General features: G+C 42.1%; 1 protein-coding gene across 1 annotated transcript in view; it reads right to left on the reverse strand.

Annotated features, from left to right (window-relative positions):
* Positions 1–21,487, reverse strand: part of CPED1 (cadherin like and PC-esterase domain containing 1) — a 396,971-nt gene that overhangs the window by 24,022 nt on the left and 351,462 nt on the right. The window contains exons 19-20 of the mRNA XM_077473332.1: positions 16,784–16,885; positions 967–1,054 (exon numbers count right to left, since the gene is read on the reverse strand). Coding sequence (XP_077329458.1) covers positions 967–1,054; positions 16,784–16,885 — 190 coding nt within the window. The remainder of the gene's footprint in view (positions 1–966; positions 1,055–16,783; positions 16,886–21,487) is intronic.

The following is a 21,487-nucleotide window of genomic DNA, read 5'->3' on the forward strand; positions in this document are numbered from 1 at the left end:
TTGGCTCTCCTAAACCAATTTTGAAAATAATTAAGTGCAACTACAGACCTCAGATGTGGCTGGTCCAATTTGCCCTCTGCTCAGTAGCAACTACTCACAGTTTACAACTTCAGAGACGCTGTAATATATATGTTCTTGCAAATATACTGTAATATATCCGTTTGAAACAAAAAATAATTTAATATGACAAGCGCTAGTCTTCATTTCCAGCCAGGTAAACCCAGGCACTTAGCACTTAAGAGTTACTACCAGAATGAAGAACAGCGTATAGGGCAGCTTCCTCAAAGAACAAGTCAGGGAGAAAGATGCTCTAGGTGTTGGCATATACAAACTGAATACCAGCCTACTGGTCTAAAGGTTTTTCTATATAAAAACACAAGTATAATGAGATTAATGCTTTCAATATAACATATTACAAAATTGGCACACACCTAATTAAGTGCAGTTCATTGAGCAATTGCATTACACTGGTGTACCCCCAGGGTCCCTTAGGAACAAGTTCTGAGATATATTAAGGCCTATCAGCTTATGGAGAGGGTGCACCATACTATTATGCATACTATGCCTGTATTTATTAGGAAATGGGAGTCTTGGCCTGCTCATGGATTTGTAGCTGCTTAAACACATGGATAGCAACATGCCTGCATTACTATGCAGAAGTACTAGATATTCTTGTATTTTTCCTTATTAATTGTCTTAATTGTGGGTACTTGAATCTTGTTTTTTTTTTTTTCTCTATTTTACTGTTTACAGTCTGTTACCATGGCCAATTCGAGAAGACTCTGGATTGACTTTGTTCGCCAAATCCCAAAAGGGACAATGGCCATAACTTTTGTATGTGTCCTCGACACTTAAGAAATGTGTACAAGACTGTTACTTGATCTATGCAACATTTGTATGAGAGTTTTTTTTGTTTTCTTATAATATAATAAAAACTTTGGTAAACAAAAACAACATATTACTTACAGGTGATAGTGAGCGAATACCACGCACTGGCAGATGGAAGCCCATTCCTATAGATTTTATGATTACCAAAATAGCAGGCAGATTTTTCCTGAAAAAAAATAAGCTTTTTATTTACTATAGAACTGTTATATGTTCTTTTGAAAATATGAAATGTCAGCAAATGTTCATAAATTTGGGAAACAAACAATATAAATGTGCAAACATGTATTCTAAGGCCCCTTTTACACGGGGTGGATCAGCTCAGTGGGCTCCATTAGCTCAGCATTTCCGTTTTCATCAGATCTCATCCAATCCGCCAGATGGATGGCAAACATATCGCCATACGTCTGTCTTGAGCAGATCAGATGGCAAGCGAGTGTTAGCAGACACATCTCCGCTGACATTTGCCTGCCCATAGGAGTCAATGGGTGGGCCACTCATATCCGCCTGAAAAACGGACAGACGGATCCAAGCAGGCTTATCGGGGGCCTTATAGACCAGCCTTTCTCAACCTTTTCGCCTCAGAGAAATCCTTGAAATAACCATGGGATCTAACAGAACTCTTGCTAAAAATAATGATATAAAATGAGTTAAAGAATTTTTTTGAATAAAGTATGTGCTATACCTAGAGTGCTTGACAAAACAAGGATCGTTTTACAAAAACCTCTGCTATACAAAACAAAATTATTTTCAATAATAATCCCGAAATTAAATAAATAGTGATAATAATATTATTGGCCAAAAAAAAAGCATTCTCCTACATTAGTGGTCAGTGTAGAAATGCCACTTTACATTGGCTGTCAGTGTTAGCCCTTGTACACACGGTCGGAGAATCCGTCGGAATGTGTCCTTTCGGACCGTGTCGTCAGATAATCCGACTGTGTGTGGTATGCATTGGACTGATTCCGTCCGAATATCCGTCGGACCGAATTTTCCAACATGTTGAAAATATTTCCCGACCAACTGGTTCGATCGGACATACTCCGATCATGTGTAGCGAATTTTGATCGGACCAAGTGCCACGCATGCTCAGATCAAATTCCTACATCAAAGCTATTGGCTACTAGCCTGAATGTAGTCCCATCGTAACGAAATTACGTCATCACGTTCTGAAAGATCGGATATTTCGACAACTTAGTCCGACCGTGTGTATGCAACAGTTTCGGACACAATCCGTCGGACTAAATCCGACGGATTTGGTTGGCAGAATCTCCGACCGTGTGTACAGGGGCTAAGTCACCCTTACCTTTGTGATTGATTGAAAAGTGTCTCTTTGCTTTCCCTTTTTTTTTTTTTGTGAAAAATGTCTATATAGCAAAGTCTAAATCTTTTGCCATTGGCCTCTTTCCACATGGTGGGAGACGCAAGCAGGGGTGCTAATATGATATTAGGACCTGATTTCAAGTTCAGATTTACTAATCTAGTCTGGCCAAGGTATTAATTCTTCTAGGTCACATATATTATACACAATTAGCCAGCAGTGACAGGACATTCCATTAGACCATTTGGTAATTTCCTGTTGGAGTTCCTGGAATAATGGTGTCTCACACTTGTCTGATGTGTATGCAACAGATCATCTGTCTGCTATATTAGTTCTTTAATGATCACAGTTATTCTAATCTCCTATTCTTTTTTTGTTCTTTGCTTATATATGAATATATGAAATAGCATCATTACTACATCACCAGAGTGTTACCAAACAACCACAAAATTTGCAGGCAGCAATACACCATCTAATTTAAGATAAAAAAAAATGTAGATACATTACAAATATACAGTAAGCCATGCTTACATAACTATTAGGGTCTATACGACTCTATACAGCATCGGTCTATACAGCCTATACAGCATATTGCATGACTGCTATTCTCATTATACTGCTTTACTCTAAATTAGCAAACCCTATTAGGCTAGGAGTACGTGCATCCTATTCAGCTCTTTTTCTTTATATCTTAAAAAAAAACACCCTACCATAAAAAAAAAAAACTCAAACAAAACTATCCAAGGAGCCCTCCCCCGGGCATCCCTCTCAGGTGCTGTGTACCACCCTACAGTCCTAGGATTTAACCCTGCAATTCTAAAGAAAACTAATCTTTATATAAACAATATGGAGTCCATATCCTCCGATATTTCTCACTCTTTTCTTTCATTGACATTGTGGTCTTCCATTTCCTGAATTTCCATAATTCTAGCCAGCCATTCTAGCCAGCATTTGAGATTTAGTCAGAGCAACTGGGCTCTTCCAAAGGGCTGGTATACATGCATTTGCTGCTGTTAGGAGGTATTTCAACTATTCATTTTTTATAGCTTTTATTGGATAGGGGTGGATAATGGAGGAAATATTCTACAGGCTTCCTCTCAAGAGACACACCAGTTAGCTCTTTAACCGTATGTTCAACCATATCCCAGAAATTGTTAAATGTTGGACATTCCCCAAAAATTTAAAACGGTATCCTCCGGCTCTGAAAAGTGCTTCTTATACTAGTAAACAATGTAGTGACACTTTTTTATTGATCAGTGTAGAAGTGACCATATAGGATGTCAATGGAAAATTGTCTCCTTACATTGGTTGCCAGTGAAGGAAGAAAATCAAACCATCATTGCTCACTGCACAAAGGACTCCTAGCAACATCTCCTTCTATGGAAACCTGGCCAAGAAAAGCTGTTATAGACCCATGGGATATAGAAGTATCATGCACCAGATTAGTATACTTTCATATCTCCAGAAGTAAGAAATGTACTGCTCGTCTTTTATGAAATGCTAAGAAATACAGCAAAAAGTTCATACAAAGTATTGGTTTCCAGCAGAAATAGAAAAATATGAGAGCCACACAGTCAATGGCTGCTATTTATTTGTCTGTTGTAGTGAAAAAGCATCATTTACTTAGCTTTTCTTTCTTAAAAATCACAATGTTTACAGTATTTTTCTGATAGGAAAGTAACAGGGGAGGAAGGCAAAATCTGTTTGAGACAGTAATATATGTTTTGTACTGGCTCATCACAGGCAGCAGCAAGGGGCTGAACTGCATGAGGTATGTTAACACACAGCTACATACATAAAGTCTACTGCAGGGGCATCAGTACTAATATGACTGTGGCTTCTTCAAGCCACCATCCTATGACACCTATGGTACCCACAAAAACAAGATGACAGTTAAATTGTAATTGGGCTGGTGAGAGTCTAGACATGGGTCATGGTTTTATATGTAGCACCCTGGTGTTTAGGCAGGGTTGCTAATAAATGTAGTTTGCCAGGCAATTTCCCTAGCTAATTGTTAGAAGATCAACTGATTCCCCTCTAATTCTGGAAATGCTGCACCTTTTCTTTTCTGTCACTAGGTGGCACTTTGGCTGGTGACATTAGAATGGCAGGGGGCTTCGCAAGGTCCGAGTATGAATGGATGGGGTGTCTCAGCCAACTGGCAGGGATTTCTTTAGTTCCCTGGCCTGCTGAGAGAACCTATTATTTGGGTGGAGTCATGTGATCAGGTTTATGTCGCCCCGGGCTGCTAGGCCGGAAGCCTGAGGCCTATACCAAGGACACCTAGCTGCTAGGCTGCCTGAGGCCTATCCAGGAGCAGGAAAAGCAGCGTAGGGTTGGGACTGCAGGATTGGAGTCCAAACAAGTTGAGAAGGTTCAGCCAGATGGGGAACCAATTGTGGTCAGAGGTAGAAGGGACCATCCATCTTACTATCGGAGACTACAGTGAGTAAGCACCAAAGCAGTCTTCTCACCAACCAGGGACAGTGAAGAAGTGGGAAAGCTTCAGCAAGTGCCAAACCAGGGACCCAACCAGATAGCGGGGGGTGGCACTTGAGGAGTGTACAGCGGGATAGCTGTGTAAGACCTCAGGGGTATCCAGTGACGACTGGGATCTGGAAGTCTAGTGAGAGACTGGGAGCTCAGTGAGTGAAGATTTACAGTGAGATACTGTGAGATAAGAAATTGACTGTTCTGTATTACCAAGTGTAACGTACAACTACCTTTCATTGACTGTTGCAAGATTAGTTGCCATAGGAGACAGTGGTCCTACTTATACAGAAGTGTTATCTGGCTGGAGGCCTTCCACTGTATAGCTGTCTACCTATAGAAGTCTCGGAGACTACCAATTAGCATTGCATCTACTCAAGGGTGTCCTGGTCCTAACTCTCTCTCCCACAGTTCTGTTAAGAGAGAAATACATCTCTTGTATGTATTTAAAAAGGGACTGGTGCCCAGCATTTCTCCTTTCACTTCACCCACCATGCCTGGTAACCTACTCTACAAAGAAGGATGTCAGCTCTCCCTGACTCTGGAGGTCACCATTAGGCCTCTAGGGGTCGGGGGCCCTTGCTACATATATATGAAATGCATTGAGCTGACCACATGTTACAATCTGATTGCAACAACTATGTAAAGCAAAGGCATACCTGATTGGATACAAACTGAATTGAAGACTTGAGTAGGCCCTCTTATTACAGAGGTTTGTAAATTCTAAAGAAAACTGTGCAGCCAGATTGTAATTTGTATAGGGAATTTTACAAATAGAATGTACTGTATGTGTTCATATTCAACAGAATCTTACAGATATCATTGAGTAATTTAGTTCTTGTCTCTACTGGAGCTTACAGTCTTATTTCCTATCCATTTATTTCAGACACATAGGGGTTCACTTACTATATGAATAATGGCAGTTCACTTTGAAAAGTGGATGTTCACTTTGCTTGGTAAATAAGGTAAAGCTTTATTCACTATGAAAGTCCAATCATGTGCAAGAGAATTAAATAAAAATAAGGTTTTTGTTTGCACCTCATTGAATGATAAAAGTGAACACAGCATCAACTCATTCACTAAGCTTTATGAAGATTCACTTTGCAAAGTGAACATGCTCTATTCCTTTAGTAAACCAACAGGCACTGTAAACAATCTGGAGGAAAGAAATTTAAGTTCATAGCTTATGTTTTAGATTATGGTAAATAAACTAGAGCTCTGGGAAGCCCATACGAATAATGGGAGCCAAACCAATTTATAGAGGTGGAATCCTAGGTCTGAATTAGACAGGCACCTCAACACTATAAAAACTACACATTTTTAAGGTAATAAGTACTAAGGTCACTAAATGTGCAGTAGGAAAAATATATGGCATTTGCAGTTCCCTTGCATAAGAAAGTATATTTCCTGCATTTATGGTGATTAATGACTCTTGGAGCTTCAGCTCCAGATGCAGAAGTATCATTTTTACTTTAAGATCTTTGATATACTGTTTTAGAATTTTAATAGAAATTCAAGCTACAATATCAGAAATTCATTAATAATTTAGGATTGCTTATAGAATCAATTATTGAAATTAAAGTGCTTTAACAGAATAAGTAATCAGCCAAATAATCATACAGGAAGTAATTGTAACTTGCAGTTTACTAAACCAGTGCAAACATAAAATCAGTAATGCAAACAGGTTCTGGATGGCAAAAATCATGCATACCGTACAAAATAATGGAAGACGCACAAACATGGGCTTTTCACAGCAGTGTCTCAGTGACGGCAATGTCTTTGTGGAGGTTACATGTGACTGCTAGAAATGCCCTTCGAGTCAACCATGATTTCAACCTGTACCCAAACTGTTCGCAGTTCACCAAACAAGGATTGCTTTGGTCAGTTTGCCCACTTGCCTGAACTTCTGTCTGCTGTAGCCAGAAGTAAACCATTTTGTGTATTACTACCACCAACAAATGATGACAGCTTCTCACAATCTCACATCTTGTTTCAAATTGTAAGCCAGTAGCACGCATACTAACAATGTCATTGACCACATACAGTACTGCGCAAAAGTTTTAAGCAGGTGGGAAGAAATGCTGTAAATTAAGAATGCTTTCAAAAATATGTATTTGAATACTTTATTTTTATCAATTTACAAAATGCAAAGTGAGCGAATAGAAGAGGAAATCAAAATCAAATCAATATTTGGTGTGACTGCCCTTTGGCTTCAAACCAGCATCTATTCATCGAGGTAAACTTTTACAGTTTTTGAAGGAACTTGGAGAACCAACCACAGATCTTCTGTGCATGTAGGCTGCCTCAAATCCAGTGATGCTCAAGCCAGGGGTGGGCGCGGCAAACAAACCACCCGATCCCACTCCCTCATCTTCCCCTGTGGGTGGTACTCATGCGATCGGGTTCTCAATTGGCATCAATGCAGAGCACTGAGAGATCACTCTGGGTGCCGATCTCTTGAGTCCGAGGTCTTCCTGTACATCCTCCCCCTTGCCCGGCCAATACAATTGCTTCTTCTCTTGGCCAATCACGCTCCTGACCACTGCTCAAATCCTTCTGTCTCTTCATGTAATCCCACGCAGACTCAATGATGTTGAGACCAGGACTTTGTGGGGGCCAAAGTATCACTTCTTTATACTGAAGACAGTTCTTAATGACATTGGCTGTATATTTGGGGTTGTTGTTCTGCTGAAAAATACATTTGTGGCCAATTACATGCCTCCCTGATGCAGGGGTGGATCCAGAGTCTAGTCTTGGGAGGGGCACTGCCAGAAGTTTTTTTTGCGGGAAATGTATCAGGGAAATGGCTGGTGGCGCTTCAATCATCTTGGCACCATGGTTGATATGGTGTCAGGATGATTGAAGCACATTACTTCTATTATTACATTGTACTATAAAATGAAATAGTTCAACTCACCATAATGCAGAATCAGTAGGAGCCTTGAGTGTGTCACTTGTCATTGCCGCCTGCCACCAGATGTGGATTGTCACTTGCCACCTCACCTGCTAAAAGTTGCGGATTGTCACTTGCCACGTCACCTGCCACACGTTGTGGATTGTCACATGCCACATCGCCTGTTACCAGATGCAGATTGTCACTTGCCACGTCACCTGCCACAAGTGTCAAATGGTCACTTGCCACATCACCTGCCACAAGTTGCAGATTGTCACTTGCCACGTCACCTGCCAAACGTTGCGGATTGTCACTTGCCACGTCACCCCCTACAGTTAGAACACACCTAGGGAACACACTTAATCCTTTGATTGCCCCCTAGTGTTAACCCCTTCCCTGCCAGTGTAATATTTCCATTGATCAGTGTATTTTTATAGCACCTTGGCATTATTTCTGACAGGTTATGCCCCACGCGTTACACCACAGGGACACATGGCTTCCTCAGGGGAGGTCCCTCAGGGGACATGTATAAACGTGTATAAAAATTTGCCCGGTTGTAGGGTAGCATGGTTTTCCTCAATTCATTGAAGAGGGTAGGCATCCCTCGTGGTAACAGCATTCAGAGGGTGCTGTTCTTCTTCCTCACCAAGATAATTGGAATCACCTATGGGCTCTTAATCTCTTGGATCATTCCTTGTTGCATCATCTGTTCTAGCATCTGCTTGACTTCTCTGGAGAGGTGGGTAAGTAAGCTTTGCTATCATTCCTGAGTGGGAGGGCTCACTCATGGTCTGCCTGCAAGAACACTTGACCACTTGCCCAATAGTTGCCTTACTGCTTCTAACTAAGTTAAAGTCAGTTGTTCTGCTGTCAGTTTATAAGGAGTGGTAACCACTGAGTCATGTATTTACTCATGGCATATAGCAAAAACTATGAAGTTTTGGTGATTCTAACCAGATCATGCTGGATCACTGTGAGGACATGGGATCGACAAGAGTAGTGAAATCTTGCAACCTATGATGAAAGCCTGACATTCATGGGGAGTCTGAGTTCTTCATTCGGTAGTACCTCAGCCTCTCTCCTAAGGTGAATCATGATGATGTCAGCTTTTTCCCAAAATGTATTCAGAGCTGGCATCATGGCCTTCCACTGCTTGACTCCTGGCAGTGGAGGATTTAATTGAATGGCATCATCTGTGCAAAATTGGGGCAGTGTTCCAGGTGATGGCCCAACTCTTGACAGTCACAGCATGGGGATTATGACTTGTCCTCCTTGGCCACCTCCAATGCGGTGTTTGCCTTTTTCAACCCCTCTTTTTCCCCTCAGAGGAGTATTTATTTCTGCAACTCAACACAAAAAAAACTCTGTATGGAACTAAGCCATTCCATATGTCAGTTTTTGTATGGCCACCTCCCATGGAGCCATGTGTTTCATTTGGTTTTCTACCTATGATGGCCTTGGGTGTATCCATGCCCCTATAAGGATCAAGCCAACAATCTCTTTCCAATATTACCCAAGCTTTGATCTTGACCTGTGTACTTGGATAAGTGCTGTGGCAGGAATCCTAGCAATCCGTAGGAGTAGTACTGAAACTGTAACTTGAAGTTTACTTCCAATCTGAACACCTTATCAAAGCATTTTATGACACTTTGTTTTCTGAAAAATACCCCTCTACATTTTCTCAACAGCAGGCGCTTGCTACCATAGTAGGTCCAGGCTCCCCAGCACAAATAAAATTATGCCTGACATTTCATAAGAGTCTTGTTCCTTTTAAGTTATGTTTCCCTCTTGGCCAAGCTCCACTCTTTTGTTTTAAATGATGTGTGGCAGGTGGTCCCATTCATTACCTGTTTATATATAAAATATACCCAATATTAAATAATGAGGGTAATAGGTTCTTTGTTCAAAGCCAAATGCACCTACAATTAAAGGGTTTTACATGACCTTACCTTAATTAATCTTTGATGTCCACACAAGCTATATAGCTGTATCACATAGCACATCATACAAATAATGAATTAAAGGGCATTAATCATTACTGAAGCTAAAGTTTAGGAAAACAAAATAACATACATTTTTGAAATATGCACTTTTACTTAAATCAAGCATGACTGGCAGTTGGGAGTTTCCGCTTTGTAGTCTACTGATTGCAGCAATTTCCGTTTTCCTTTTTACGGTCTTATTATATGACACATTCCTGCATTGTTAAGTTAAATATCATTTCTGTTTAGTATTTATTAATGTTAATACGCCTTCTAATTTTGGCTCCCCTGCACTTATAATCTATCAAAATTTAAACACTTCATCTCCATGATCATAGGCAATGTTTGATACAAATCATATGCATGCAGTCATGCATACAGAAAATCAATATGAAATTCATTAAAAACATTATAATACTGATGTATGCAATTACCAGAAAAAAATACATCAATCCTTACATATTATGAAAATATGTTCAATGGATTTAAGTATCAATGCAAATAACTTTTATGTGCAGAATTCAACTTTCAGCAGTATGATTATTCTATATTGCTCAAAAACTTTTAGATTTTTTGGTTAGGTGAGAAATGAGCATGTGTTGCCCATAGTGGCTAAATAATACCCAGCTGCCTTTTTTTGCATTGCATATTTTGCTCTCAAAAAATGACTCTAATGTTGTTTCTCTGCTCCTCCATAATGCCCTGTGTGCGCTTTGAACTTCAACCTTAAAAAAGTTTGGGCTTTCCCTATTAGGAGGGTAAGCACCATATTTACTTTAATCCCCCATCCCTTCCCAGCACATACGTACCTTTTCTTTTCCCCCCAAAATTTTGTTTAGTGTCTGGAGGTGGTAGGGAAAGACAGCCATGTAAAATATAGTACATTCTTCGTTTCAGTTTAAAAAATAAAATGCGGGGGTGTATTAAATAAAACAGTAATGTTAATATCATTTTATTGAATACCCCTGATGCTGACAGAAATATGTGTTCAAAACAGACTACAAAAACGTAAATGTGAGTAAATCACCAGGACCAGATGGATTATAACCAATGCCTCAAAAATGTAGTTATAATTTTTAAGGACACTTTACTGACAAATGCAAATGTGGACTATCAATATTCAAAAAAGGCTTGAGATACTCTATATTCCAGGAAATTACAGATCAGTCAGCCTAATATCAACAGTATGTAAAGTATTGGAAGGAATGGTAAGGGGCAATATCTTTCCAGACTAACCTTTAACATTCTTTAAAGCAGTGAGCAGACATTTAGATAGAGGAAGGCCTGTGAATATAATTTACCTAGACTTTGCTAAAGCATTTGATACTTAAGTTTTGAATTAATGTCTATTTACATCAATTAAGTTGTATGTACATGAATAGAGAACTGGTGACAGGAGCGTGTCCAGAGAGTAAGTATAAATGGCTCTTTTCTGAATGGTCTAGAGTTGTGGGCAATGTGCCTTAAGGCTCTGTCCTAGGACCATTTCTGTTTAACTTGTTCATGAATGATATAGAGGTGAAAATAGATAGTTCAATTCCAGTGTTAACAGGATTATACCAAGCTAAACAGGGCAATCACTTTGCCTCAGGATGTAGCAACCTTACAAGAAGACCTTGATAAAATAAAAAAGGGACAGCTACATGATGGATGAGGTTTAATGTTGAAACATGTAAAGTAATGCAATTGGGAGGTAAATATATACATGCAAGATATTGATTATGGGGAGAACCTCTGGGGTAATAACGGATGAAAAACGAACTGGGGGGCCTTGTTGACCTCAGACTAAGCAATAGTCTGTAATTCTACCACTTTACCAAACACTGATTCAGCCTTATGAATATTCAGTTAACTCGTGGTCACCAATCCTCAGGAATATAATAAAAAATCTGCGCTTAGTAAAAATAAAATAAGATAAAATAAATAAAAATCAGCAGTTGAGCACTATAACCAGGATACTGGGCACAACGAAAACAGAAGAAATAAAAGTGCAGCACTAAGCCTCTAAATATGAATGTGACTTAAAAAATATACAAATGTTGTAAAAAACCTAAATAATGTGAAAGTCATTCATGAAAAATACTTTCAAAGCTCAAATGTCCAATGAAATCAAAAGACATTTATCTATAACTCAAGTGTCCAATAAAGTGAAAAACAAACTATAGAACCAAAATAATCATAAAAAATGATGCAGCACAGTATAAATAATGTCCCAAGTGAATATGAAACAAAAAGTGATTGATCTTGTTTGTTCAAACAACGATAATAATGCTTGACCACGTGGACCCTTCACCTCTGTAAATCAATAATGAATGGAGGCTTACCAGATCACCGGTGACCCCCTGTTAAGGGAGGTCAGTCTGCGCAGATACGATCACATAGACGTTTCGATACAGGAAGCCGGAAAACGACCCAATCCATCGGACATCACGTAATCTCCAAATCCGCTCGGATCCTCTCATGGGCCTCGAAGCGTCATATCACCAGAAAAAACAAAACAAAAATGCGCCAAATCGTGTAGTATGGTTTGACCAGATTTTTATTCAACCAAATAATTTGGCGCATTTTGTTTTGTTTTTTCTGGTGATATGATGCTTCGAGGCCCATGAGAGGATCCGAGCGGATTTGGAGATTACGTGATATCCGAAGGATTGGGTCGTTTTCCAGTTTCCTGTATCGAAACGTCTATGTGATCGTATCTGCGCAGACTGACCTCCCTTAACAGGGGGTCACCGGTGATCTGGTAAGCCTCCATTCATTATTGATTTACAGAGGTGAAGGGTCCACGTGGTCAAGCATTATTATCGTTGTTTGAACAAACAAGATCAATCACTTTTTGTTTCATATTCACTTGGGACATTATTTATACTGTGCTGCATCATTTTTTATGATTATTTTGGTTCTATAGTTTGTTTTTCACTTTATTGGACACTTGAGTTATAGATAAATGTATTTTGATTTCATTGGACATTTGAGCTTTGAAAGTATTTTTCATTAATGACTTTCACATTATTTAGGTTTTTCACAACATTTGTATATTTTTTAAGTCACATTCATATTTAGAGGCTTAGCGCTGCACTTTTATTTCTTCAATCCTCAGGAATGCTGTCCTTGAACTGGAGAGGATCCAGAGAAGATCAACCAAGAGGCTATTAAGGAGAGGTGCATGCGCGGCAGCTCCGAAGATGGACGCTTAGTCGGGGAGCTCCGTCCCACCCCAGCAGCACGGGACTCGTAACGGCGCCCACAGAGCCAGCACTCACGTGGCGATACCTCCGTAGAGCGGCGGAAACCCCAGGGAATATCCCGATGTACTCTGGGGCAGTCCGGAGGAACCTTAAGCCCGCTTTTGAGGCAGCCCGCTCTCCTCACGAGGCAGCGAATATGGCGGCCGCGCCTCACTACACTGATGCGGCCTGCTCGGCCGGGACGCAGCCTGCTGTCTCCTCCTCACCTACTCAGCTACAACAAACGACAGGTATCAATCATCCTGACCTGGCCTCCCCAGCTTCCACAGTGTCTCTCCTAGAGCAATCATTCCCAGATTTGGACTTTCCCCCCTTAGGAACCGGTTCCTCCCGGTCCCATCACCCACTACAGCCCGGGGATTTGGGCCTAATGCAGCCGATCAATGTGGCTGAACTTTTTGCCAAATTTGCTGATCTCTTGGACAGGGGCTTACAAAATACGGCCAACAAGATCATGAGTGACATTAAGGCAGACCTCCAGACCATAGGATCTCGCATAGAAGTTATCGAATCCAATCTGGACGTCACTATTGCCAGAACAAATCAAAACTCTGCTTGCATACAAGCTCTACAGGAGCAACTGGATTCCGCCAATGCCAAAATAGACGACCTTGAAAATAGAAATCGGAGATGTAACTTTAGAGTCAGGGGCCTCTCGGAATCTTACAAGGATGTTCCTGAGACCATACAAGCCTTCATTAAAGAACTGCTTCCTGACACTCCTCAACACCGTCTGGAGCTCGATAGGGCTCACAGGGCCCTTAGGCCCCCCAGGGAAGATGGCCTCCCCCGGGATATTGTGGTGAAGCCACATTACTTCATAGTGAAGGAGGCAGTCATGAAAGAAACCAGGTCAATGCCAAAAATACTCTTTCAGGGACACCAACTACAAGTTTTTGCTGACATCTCACCATCCACTATACAAAAGAGGCGTACTCTGAAACCGCTACTTCAAATTTTGATTAACAAGGAAATTAAATATTGGTGGCTCTTCCCATTCCAACTGAAGCTACTCTTCAAAGGCAAGACCTACACTTTCAGCTCACTTCAAGAAGGAGAAAAGCTTTTCTTACGACTTGGCCTCATCTCTCAGGACCCAACTGCTATGCAACAGGAGCCCTATCCTCATTCGGCAAAAAGGCAACTCCCTTCCAGCCCCCTGAACCCGGTGTGGGAATCGGCAAGAAACAAGAAGTCGAAGGACAATATCCCTCCTTGATCACTATTGGACTGTCTTTTGTCCCTGACTTGTGACTTTGGTTGGGGTTCAGTCCCTTCCCGGGGGCCTTGAGAAGGGGATACGCCCGGAAAGTATCCCCATACCTCAGTTCAGCCGGCTCCCAAGGAGAGGGGGGCTGGGTGTTTTTCTTTCCCTCCCCATCATCCTGCTCGAATTTCCCTTTTTTTTTTTTTGAGCAGGTCTGTTAATGCTTAACATAGTTAATTGTTTGTTGTTCTGTTTGATAATTACCTGTCGCCTTGCTTACACACTCCTTCATCCCCCTTTTACTTTTTATTTTTGAAAAAGGGGAGATGTGTGCGACTATTTATATCACTGCTGGCCTTTGGGCCCTATTTGAAATATTGGAATTTTTTTTTAGCTCTTCTCATGTAGTTCTACCTGCTGGGGTGGTGCTCATGCGCCCCATCCTGTCTAGTGAATCTGGTTCATTACCCTTCGCTGGTCAGGATTGCTCCCTGCCTCCTTCCCCCTTTCGGGGTTGAGACTAGGGAGGATTGTGTATTTTTTGCGGGTGGTCCCAGGTACCACCCTGCATCGGGGGTCACACTTGTCCCCTGACATTTCTTCTTTGTCTTTTTCTATCCCTTTCTCCTGCTTACTTTCTCCTATTTCTTATCTTTAGAAGTCGTCCGGAGGGTAAGCACGCAACCCCCACATCTGCCTGATGAAGCTACCAGTTGGTTTGTAGATTTCCTGGACTATGAGATCGCACTTGGTAAGTGCCTTTATTTGTCGGGGGCTCCTTACTCCTCTGCTCAATGGCTGTAACACACCCAGATAAAATGCCCCTTAAGCTAATCTCCAATAATACCCAAGGTCTAAATTCCCCGGCTAAACGGCGGAAAATATTCCAACATCTCCATTCACAAAAAGTGGATGTGACCCTTGTACAAGAAACACATTTCCCTAAACGCTTCCACCCATCCTTTATACACTCCAAATTTCCTTATTTCTCGTTGGCTAATGCAGAGGATAAAACAAAAGGGGTGGGTATATTTATTTCAAACAGATGCAAATTTTCCCTCAAATCAGAACTTAAAGATCCGGAAGGTAGATATATTCTCATGGTAGGAGAACTGGACGAACACCTATACTCATTCGTTTCATATTATGCACCCAACAGGGGGCAATATGCCTTCTTTAAGCAACTGCTGGACACTATATCTCCTTTATTAGAGGGGACTGTGGTTTTTGGGGGTGACTCAAATACGGCATTCGACCTGGGTCTGGACAAGGCACGCCCCCCGGGTAAGCGCCTTGTGCGACCCACTAAATAAAGCTTGCGTATAGCCAAATTAATCTCTCAACACGGGTTAGTTGATATTTGGAGAGAAATTAATCCTTCCCTGAGGGATTTTACCTATTTCTCTAATCCCCACCAATCTTTCTCAAGAATAGATCACATCTTGGTTGCATCCCCGACCATTCCGTTGACGAACAGAGCATACGTTGGTGGTCTTGTCCTTCCAACGTCCCGGGGTTGTTAAACCCAGTAGGAGCTGGCGCCTTAATGAATCCATATTGAGTGATCCTAGTAGAACGGCAGAGATTGACCTCAAACTCAAAACTTACTTTCAAGCTAACGATACTCCTGATGTTGGACCCTCTCCCCTTTGGGCTGCTCACAAGGCCTTCCTCAGAGGGCACCTTATTCAAATTGCATCCCAAATTAACAAAGCACAAAAATCCGATGTGGATAGATTGGAACGGGAATTTGCAGCTTTATCCAAAAAGCATAAGGCTCACCCCTCGGAGGTTCCCACCTCGGTCCTAGACGCAGCCCGTACTGCTCTAAATTTAGCACTCACTACTAGAGCTGAAAAATGGGTCCACTGGAACCAGTCCAGATTTTACTGCCAGGGTGATAGGATAAGCACGCTATTAGCACACCGACTCTCACCAAAGAGCAGACCCACTGCACTTCCCAAAATCAAAATACATGGCAGCACTTTATCCCAAAACCCTCAACGCATAATGGAACAGTTCCACTCCTTCTACCAATCCCTCTATAGTGATAAGGACTGCCCGTCGCAAGCGGTGGTCGATCGATTCCTAAACACGGTACAGAACCCAGTCTTGAAGACTACACACCGCCAGATTCTGGTTCCCTACTGCGCATGCACGAGTCGCGCTGCGCAATAAGGATGGTCCCCGCTGTCTCTGGGATCCGTGTGTTTCCCAGCAGACAGCGGGGGACCTTCAGAAAGGGGCGTAGATTCTGCGGAAAGGGGCGTAGCTTCTGCAGATATCTATACCGGAGGTGGGTGCAGATACCTGTACTGTACAGGTACCTGCACCCCCCTCCCCCCTGAAAGGTGCCAATTGTGGCACCGGAGGGAAGGAGGGTTCCAATGAGCGGAAGCTCTACTTTAGGGTGGAGCTCCGCTTTAAGAAGGTATATAAAGGTCTCAGAAGAACACATGTGGCCATGAAGTCAGATGAGAGCAGTTCAATCTTAAATTGTGCGATTAGAACCCTTCCACTGTTAGTGGTATCAGTAATGAGTGTAGATAAAGTAAAAAAAAAAGAACATTTTTGTTCTGTTAACTATTCATTATATTACTTTTATATTTTCAGTTATTATGGTAAAAAAAATTCACAATAAAAAGAGTGTTGTTCTCTCACTGTAATCCTTGAAAATGTATGATTTTTTTGTTTTCATTAAAATTAACAAACCGTTTCTGTTTATCCATCAGTGGACCACTGAAGAAATTAGCTTACCTTTCCAATACACTGTGTATAATTTTCAAATGATCTGAATTTAGCCATTGTACTCCTCCTACAACCAGTACAGTCTGGTTGGTGTTCTTAAGGGGATGGGACCTAAAATCAAGAAAACATATATTTTTAAATATTTATTTAAAATGTTATATAGATACTGAGCAAAATTATAAATGCAACACTTTTGTGTTTGCCCCTATTTATCATGAACTGAACTCAAAGATCTACAACTTTTTCTTTGTACACAAAAGGCCTATTTCTCTCAAATATTGTTCACAAGTCTAAATCTGTGTTAGGCCTCTTTCACTAATGATCCGCCCCGTGATGATCCGCTCACTCAGCGGGGATCGCTCCGTTGTCCCCGCTGAGCCAGCGGCGGACAGGGCGGTCTCCGCACACTGTGCAGGGACCGCCCTGTCAGCTCTCCGCTCTCCTCTATGGGGATCGGACGAGCACGGACCGTCTGTCCGTGTTCATCCGATCCGCTCTGCAGACGGACAGAAAAATAGGATTTTCCTCCGTCTGCAGAATCGGACAGTTGCGGAGGCGGACAATAGCGGGTGTTTGCGGATGCTCATCCGCAGACACCCGCTATCCCATAGGGATGAATGTATGGCCCGTATTTCATCCGCAAACGGATGGATGAAATACGGACATACCATCCGCATGTGTGAAAGGGGCCTTAGTGAGCACTTCTCCTTTGCCCAGATAATCCCTCCACCTCACAGGTGTGGCATATCAAGATGTTGATTAGACAGCATGATTATTGCACAGATGTGCCTTAGGCTGGCCACAATAAAAGGCCACTCTAAAATGTGCAGTTTTACTGTATTGTGGGGGTCCAGGGGGTCCGAAAACAAGTCAGTATCTGGTGCAGCACATCTCCTTCGCATAGAGTTGATCAGGTTGTTGATTGTGGCCTGTGAAATGTTGGTCCATTCCTCTTCAATGGCTGTGCGAAGTTGCTGGATATTTGCAGGAACTGGAACACGCTGACGTATACGTTGATCCAGAGCATCTAAAACATGCTCAATGGGTGACATTTCCAGTGAGTATGCTGGCCATGCAAGAACTGGGATGTTTTCAGCTTCCACGAATCGTGTACAGATCCTTGCAACATGGGGCCGTGCATTATCCTGCTGCAACATGAGGTGATGGTCGTGGATGAATGGCACAACAATAGGCCTCAGGATCTCATAAAATGCACCTGTGCTCATTGTCCATAGCATACACCTGCCCATACCATAACCCCACCCCCACCATGAGCCACTTGATCCACAACGTTGACTTCAGCAAACAGGTCACCCACACAACACCATACATGCTGTCTGCCATCTGCCCTGCACAGTGAAAACTGGGATTCATCCGTGAAGAGAACACCTCTTAAAGTGCCAGATGCCATCGGATGTGAGCATTTGCCCACTCAAGTCAGTTACGATGACGAACTGCAGCTAGGTTGAGACCTCGATGAGGACAACGAGTATGCAGATGACCTTCTCTGAGACAGTTTCTGACATTTTGTGCAGAAATTCTTTGGTTATGCAAACTGATTGTTGCAACGTCTGTCCGGGTGGCTGGTCTCAGACAAATAAATGTTAATGTAGTCCCTCACGCTACTAAGTGACCAATAACTACTTACTAAATACTGTGAAAATGCTGCTAGACCTAAAGTGAACACAATGCACCAAAAAAAAATAGCAAAAAGAGGGAACTGATCTGCGCAAATTCCTAAAGTGATGAACTCTAAAAATACAATAAATGCACTTGTCCAAACAAGTGAAAGTGAAATTGCTCTTCTGAAAAGTGATAACAGAATCTTCTTAATGATAATCTTCACAAAAGCTGAAGGCTCACAGAGCGCTTACCTCCATTAGGAGTACAAAGAGCCTTGAAAGTATTTTGTAGTGGGGGTGGATGCACCACACTGGATGTCCAGTTGATGGTTGTAGCAGAGTTTTATTTCAGAGAGCCGGTGGTGTTCAACCAAGCTCTAATCTCCCTTCACTGATGGTCCGCTGCTCCTTCTGACCTTACAGTGACCTGGTACCCAGTGGTGTTGCTAGGGGGTGGCTTTTGGGGCTATAACGCCGAGTCTCGGCAGGGGTCCCCAAGGGGAGGGGAGGCTCTCTGGGGACCCTAATGTAAAGGGGGCTCTCTGTGAACCCTGATGTAGACGGAGAGGCTCTCTGAGGACTCTGATGTAAGGAGGAGGCTCTCTGGGGATCCTTATGTAAGGGGGGGGTCTCTGGGGACCCTGAGTAAGGTGGGCTCTCTGGGGACCCCGATGTAAGGGGGGCTCTCTGGGGACCCCGATGTAAGGGGGGTTCTCTGGGGACCCTGATGTAAGGGGGGTTCTCTGGGGACCCTGATGTATGGGGGGCTCTCTGGAGACCTTGATGTAAGTGGGGGGCTCTCTGGGGAGATATACACACACACATATAACTAACTATAACTGTATATACATGTGTATGCCCGCCCAAGCGGTTGACTTTCTTTACTACGCTGCTATGGGCTCTAGCCCCAGATCTTTTGTAGACCTAGCAACGCCCCTGCTGGTACCGTTCCGATTCCAACCATTAAAGGAAAAATAAAGGATAACCTCCCATAGTGTTATATGTATAAAACAAGTCAATTTATTAAATGCCAAGTGAATCCTTACATAAAATCAAAATATAACAGGTGATAATGATGAAAACACAATATTTACGTCACTTCCGGTTTGTTACAACATCTGACCACACCCACGGTTGTGAGGCCACTGCCAAATTCTCTGAAACACCCTTGGAGACAGCTTATGGTAGAGAAATTAACATTCAATTCAAGGGCAACAGCTCTGGTGGACATTCCTGCAGTCAGCATGCCAATTGCACGCTCCCTCAAAACTTGCGACATCTGTGGCATTATGCTGTGTGATAAAACTGCACATTTTAGAGTAGCCTTTTATTGTGGCCAGCCTAAGGCACACCTATGCAATACTCATGCTTTCTAATCAGTATCTTGATATGCCACACCTGTGAGGTGGATGGATTATCTGGGCAAAGGAGAAGTGCTCACTAACACAGTTTTTGAGGGAAATAGGCCTTTTGTGTACATAGAAAAAGTCATAGATCTTTGAGTTCAGCTCATGATAAATAGGGACAAACATAAAAGTGTTGCGTTTAAAATTTTGCTCAGTGTATGTTTGATCTAATTTACAATAAACCAGTAAATATTGCAAATGGTAGATTTGCCATTTCTTAAAAAAAATGTAATTGATCATTCATTTTACATTAATATGTAGTATACCCACAATCAGAAACCTAATAACTGAACTTTGAAAAACAATCAGGAGAAGGTTTTGGCTTCCTCACCTCAATAATATCTCTAAAATCTTCTTCTTTTATCCAAGAACCATATTAGGATATTTACTATGATTGTCCACATAGTCACGAAACATTTATTGATAGGAAAAGATACATAATTACACACTATGTGCAATATTAATTCTGGAATACCAACAACAGCAACAATCCAAAGCATTTGCAAACATTCTGTATACAAGTTGGTTTATCACTTCACTTTAGTGCGATAATGCTTTTATATTTTTAGTAGTCCTGTGTCATTGTACTAGCAGCCCTGAGCTGTCAGTTTAAAACAGAATGTATTTTCTACTGCAAACAGGGTGAACTAAAACAAGTGTTCGTAGGTCAGCATGTGTTTGTAGGAGGAGTCAGGATGCAAAAAGCCTGCCCTCCGTTCCTCCTCCCCTGTTGACATTTGCTTGAGTGCACAATCAATAGGCGTCATTTCCAGGTGACTTTCTGACGTCACTTCCGGGTTTTGGATCAACAGGGAGGTCGTGTGGAGGATTCACTTCTCCCCGCTCTCATTCAGGGCTACAGCATCCTCGTTGCCTTGCAGCGGTATCGCGGGAGGTCTTGTGCGCTAGGGGCGCAGGTAAGGGGGAGATGCATCTTCCCACTGATTCTGACTTCACTTAGGAAGTTTTGTAAACAAGCTGTGCTAATGTTAGTGTTACTGCCCCTGACCAGTATTAGTCTTAGTGATGCTGTTGTGCAGGTATTTTGGGGTTAGCTCGGGGTTCTAGCATTAGGGCTTGTGTTCAGGGTCTGAAGTTGTGGAGGGAGTGTGTTTTTTGGGGACTATGAGGGTGTATCGGCGGCATGTTGTGTGGTGCAGTGGTCCCCTCACCCGACCAGACACCTGCATCTCGGCAGGTGTTTTAACACAGGTGAGGTTTTCTGAGGTAACAGAAAAAAAAATATTGCGTTTGCAAAAAAAAAAAAGAAGAAAACCATACATTGTGGCCTATCATTAGATCATAGGATAGCTACCAGCGGGGCACGGCTCAGGAGCAGCCTGCAGTCTGCACCCCATCATGTTTATTCCAGTAGTGGCTCAAGCAGGGGTCCCCCCAGTGATCAGTTCTGGAGCATCCCACACTGGCTCAAGGGGGTCACTGTGCATGCATGGTTACACAAACCATCCTTACCTAGCACACCATGCACCCACTTCTCTGTGACCAGGGTATGTTTAAAAATAATAATAATAATAATAAATATAATAATAAAAAATATAAAAAGCTGGTATAGAGGAATCTTTTTCTAGCCTAAACTTCACGTTCTTTGCACATTTACCCTGAGTGGTAGCTTTTGTATGCTTACGTTCCTTTTCTATAGTTGGTATTTCTACACATCTACAGGA

This window comes from Lithobates pipiens, unplaced genomic scaffold (genome assembly GCF_037356315.1).
Source record: "Lithobates pipiens isolate NorthernLeopardFrog02 unplaced genomic scaffold, aLitPip1_a1.2 Scaffold_8, whole genome shotgun sequence".
Taxonomy (NCBI): domain Eukaryota; kingdom Metazoa; phylum Chordata; class Amphibia; order Anura; family Ranidae; genus Lithobates; species Lithobates pipiens.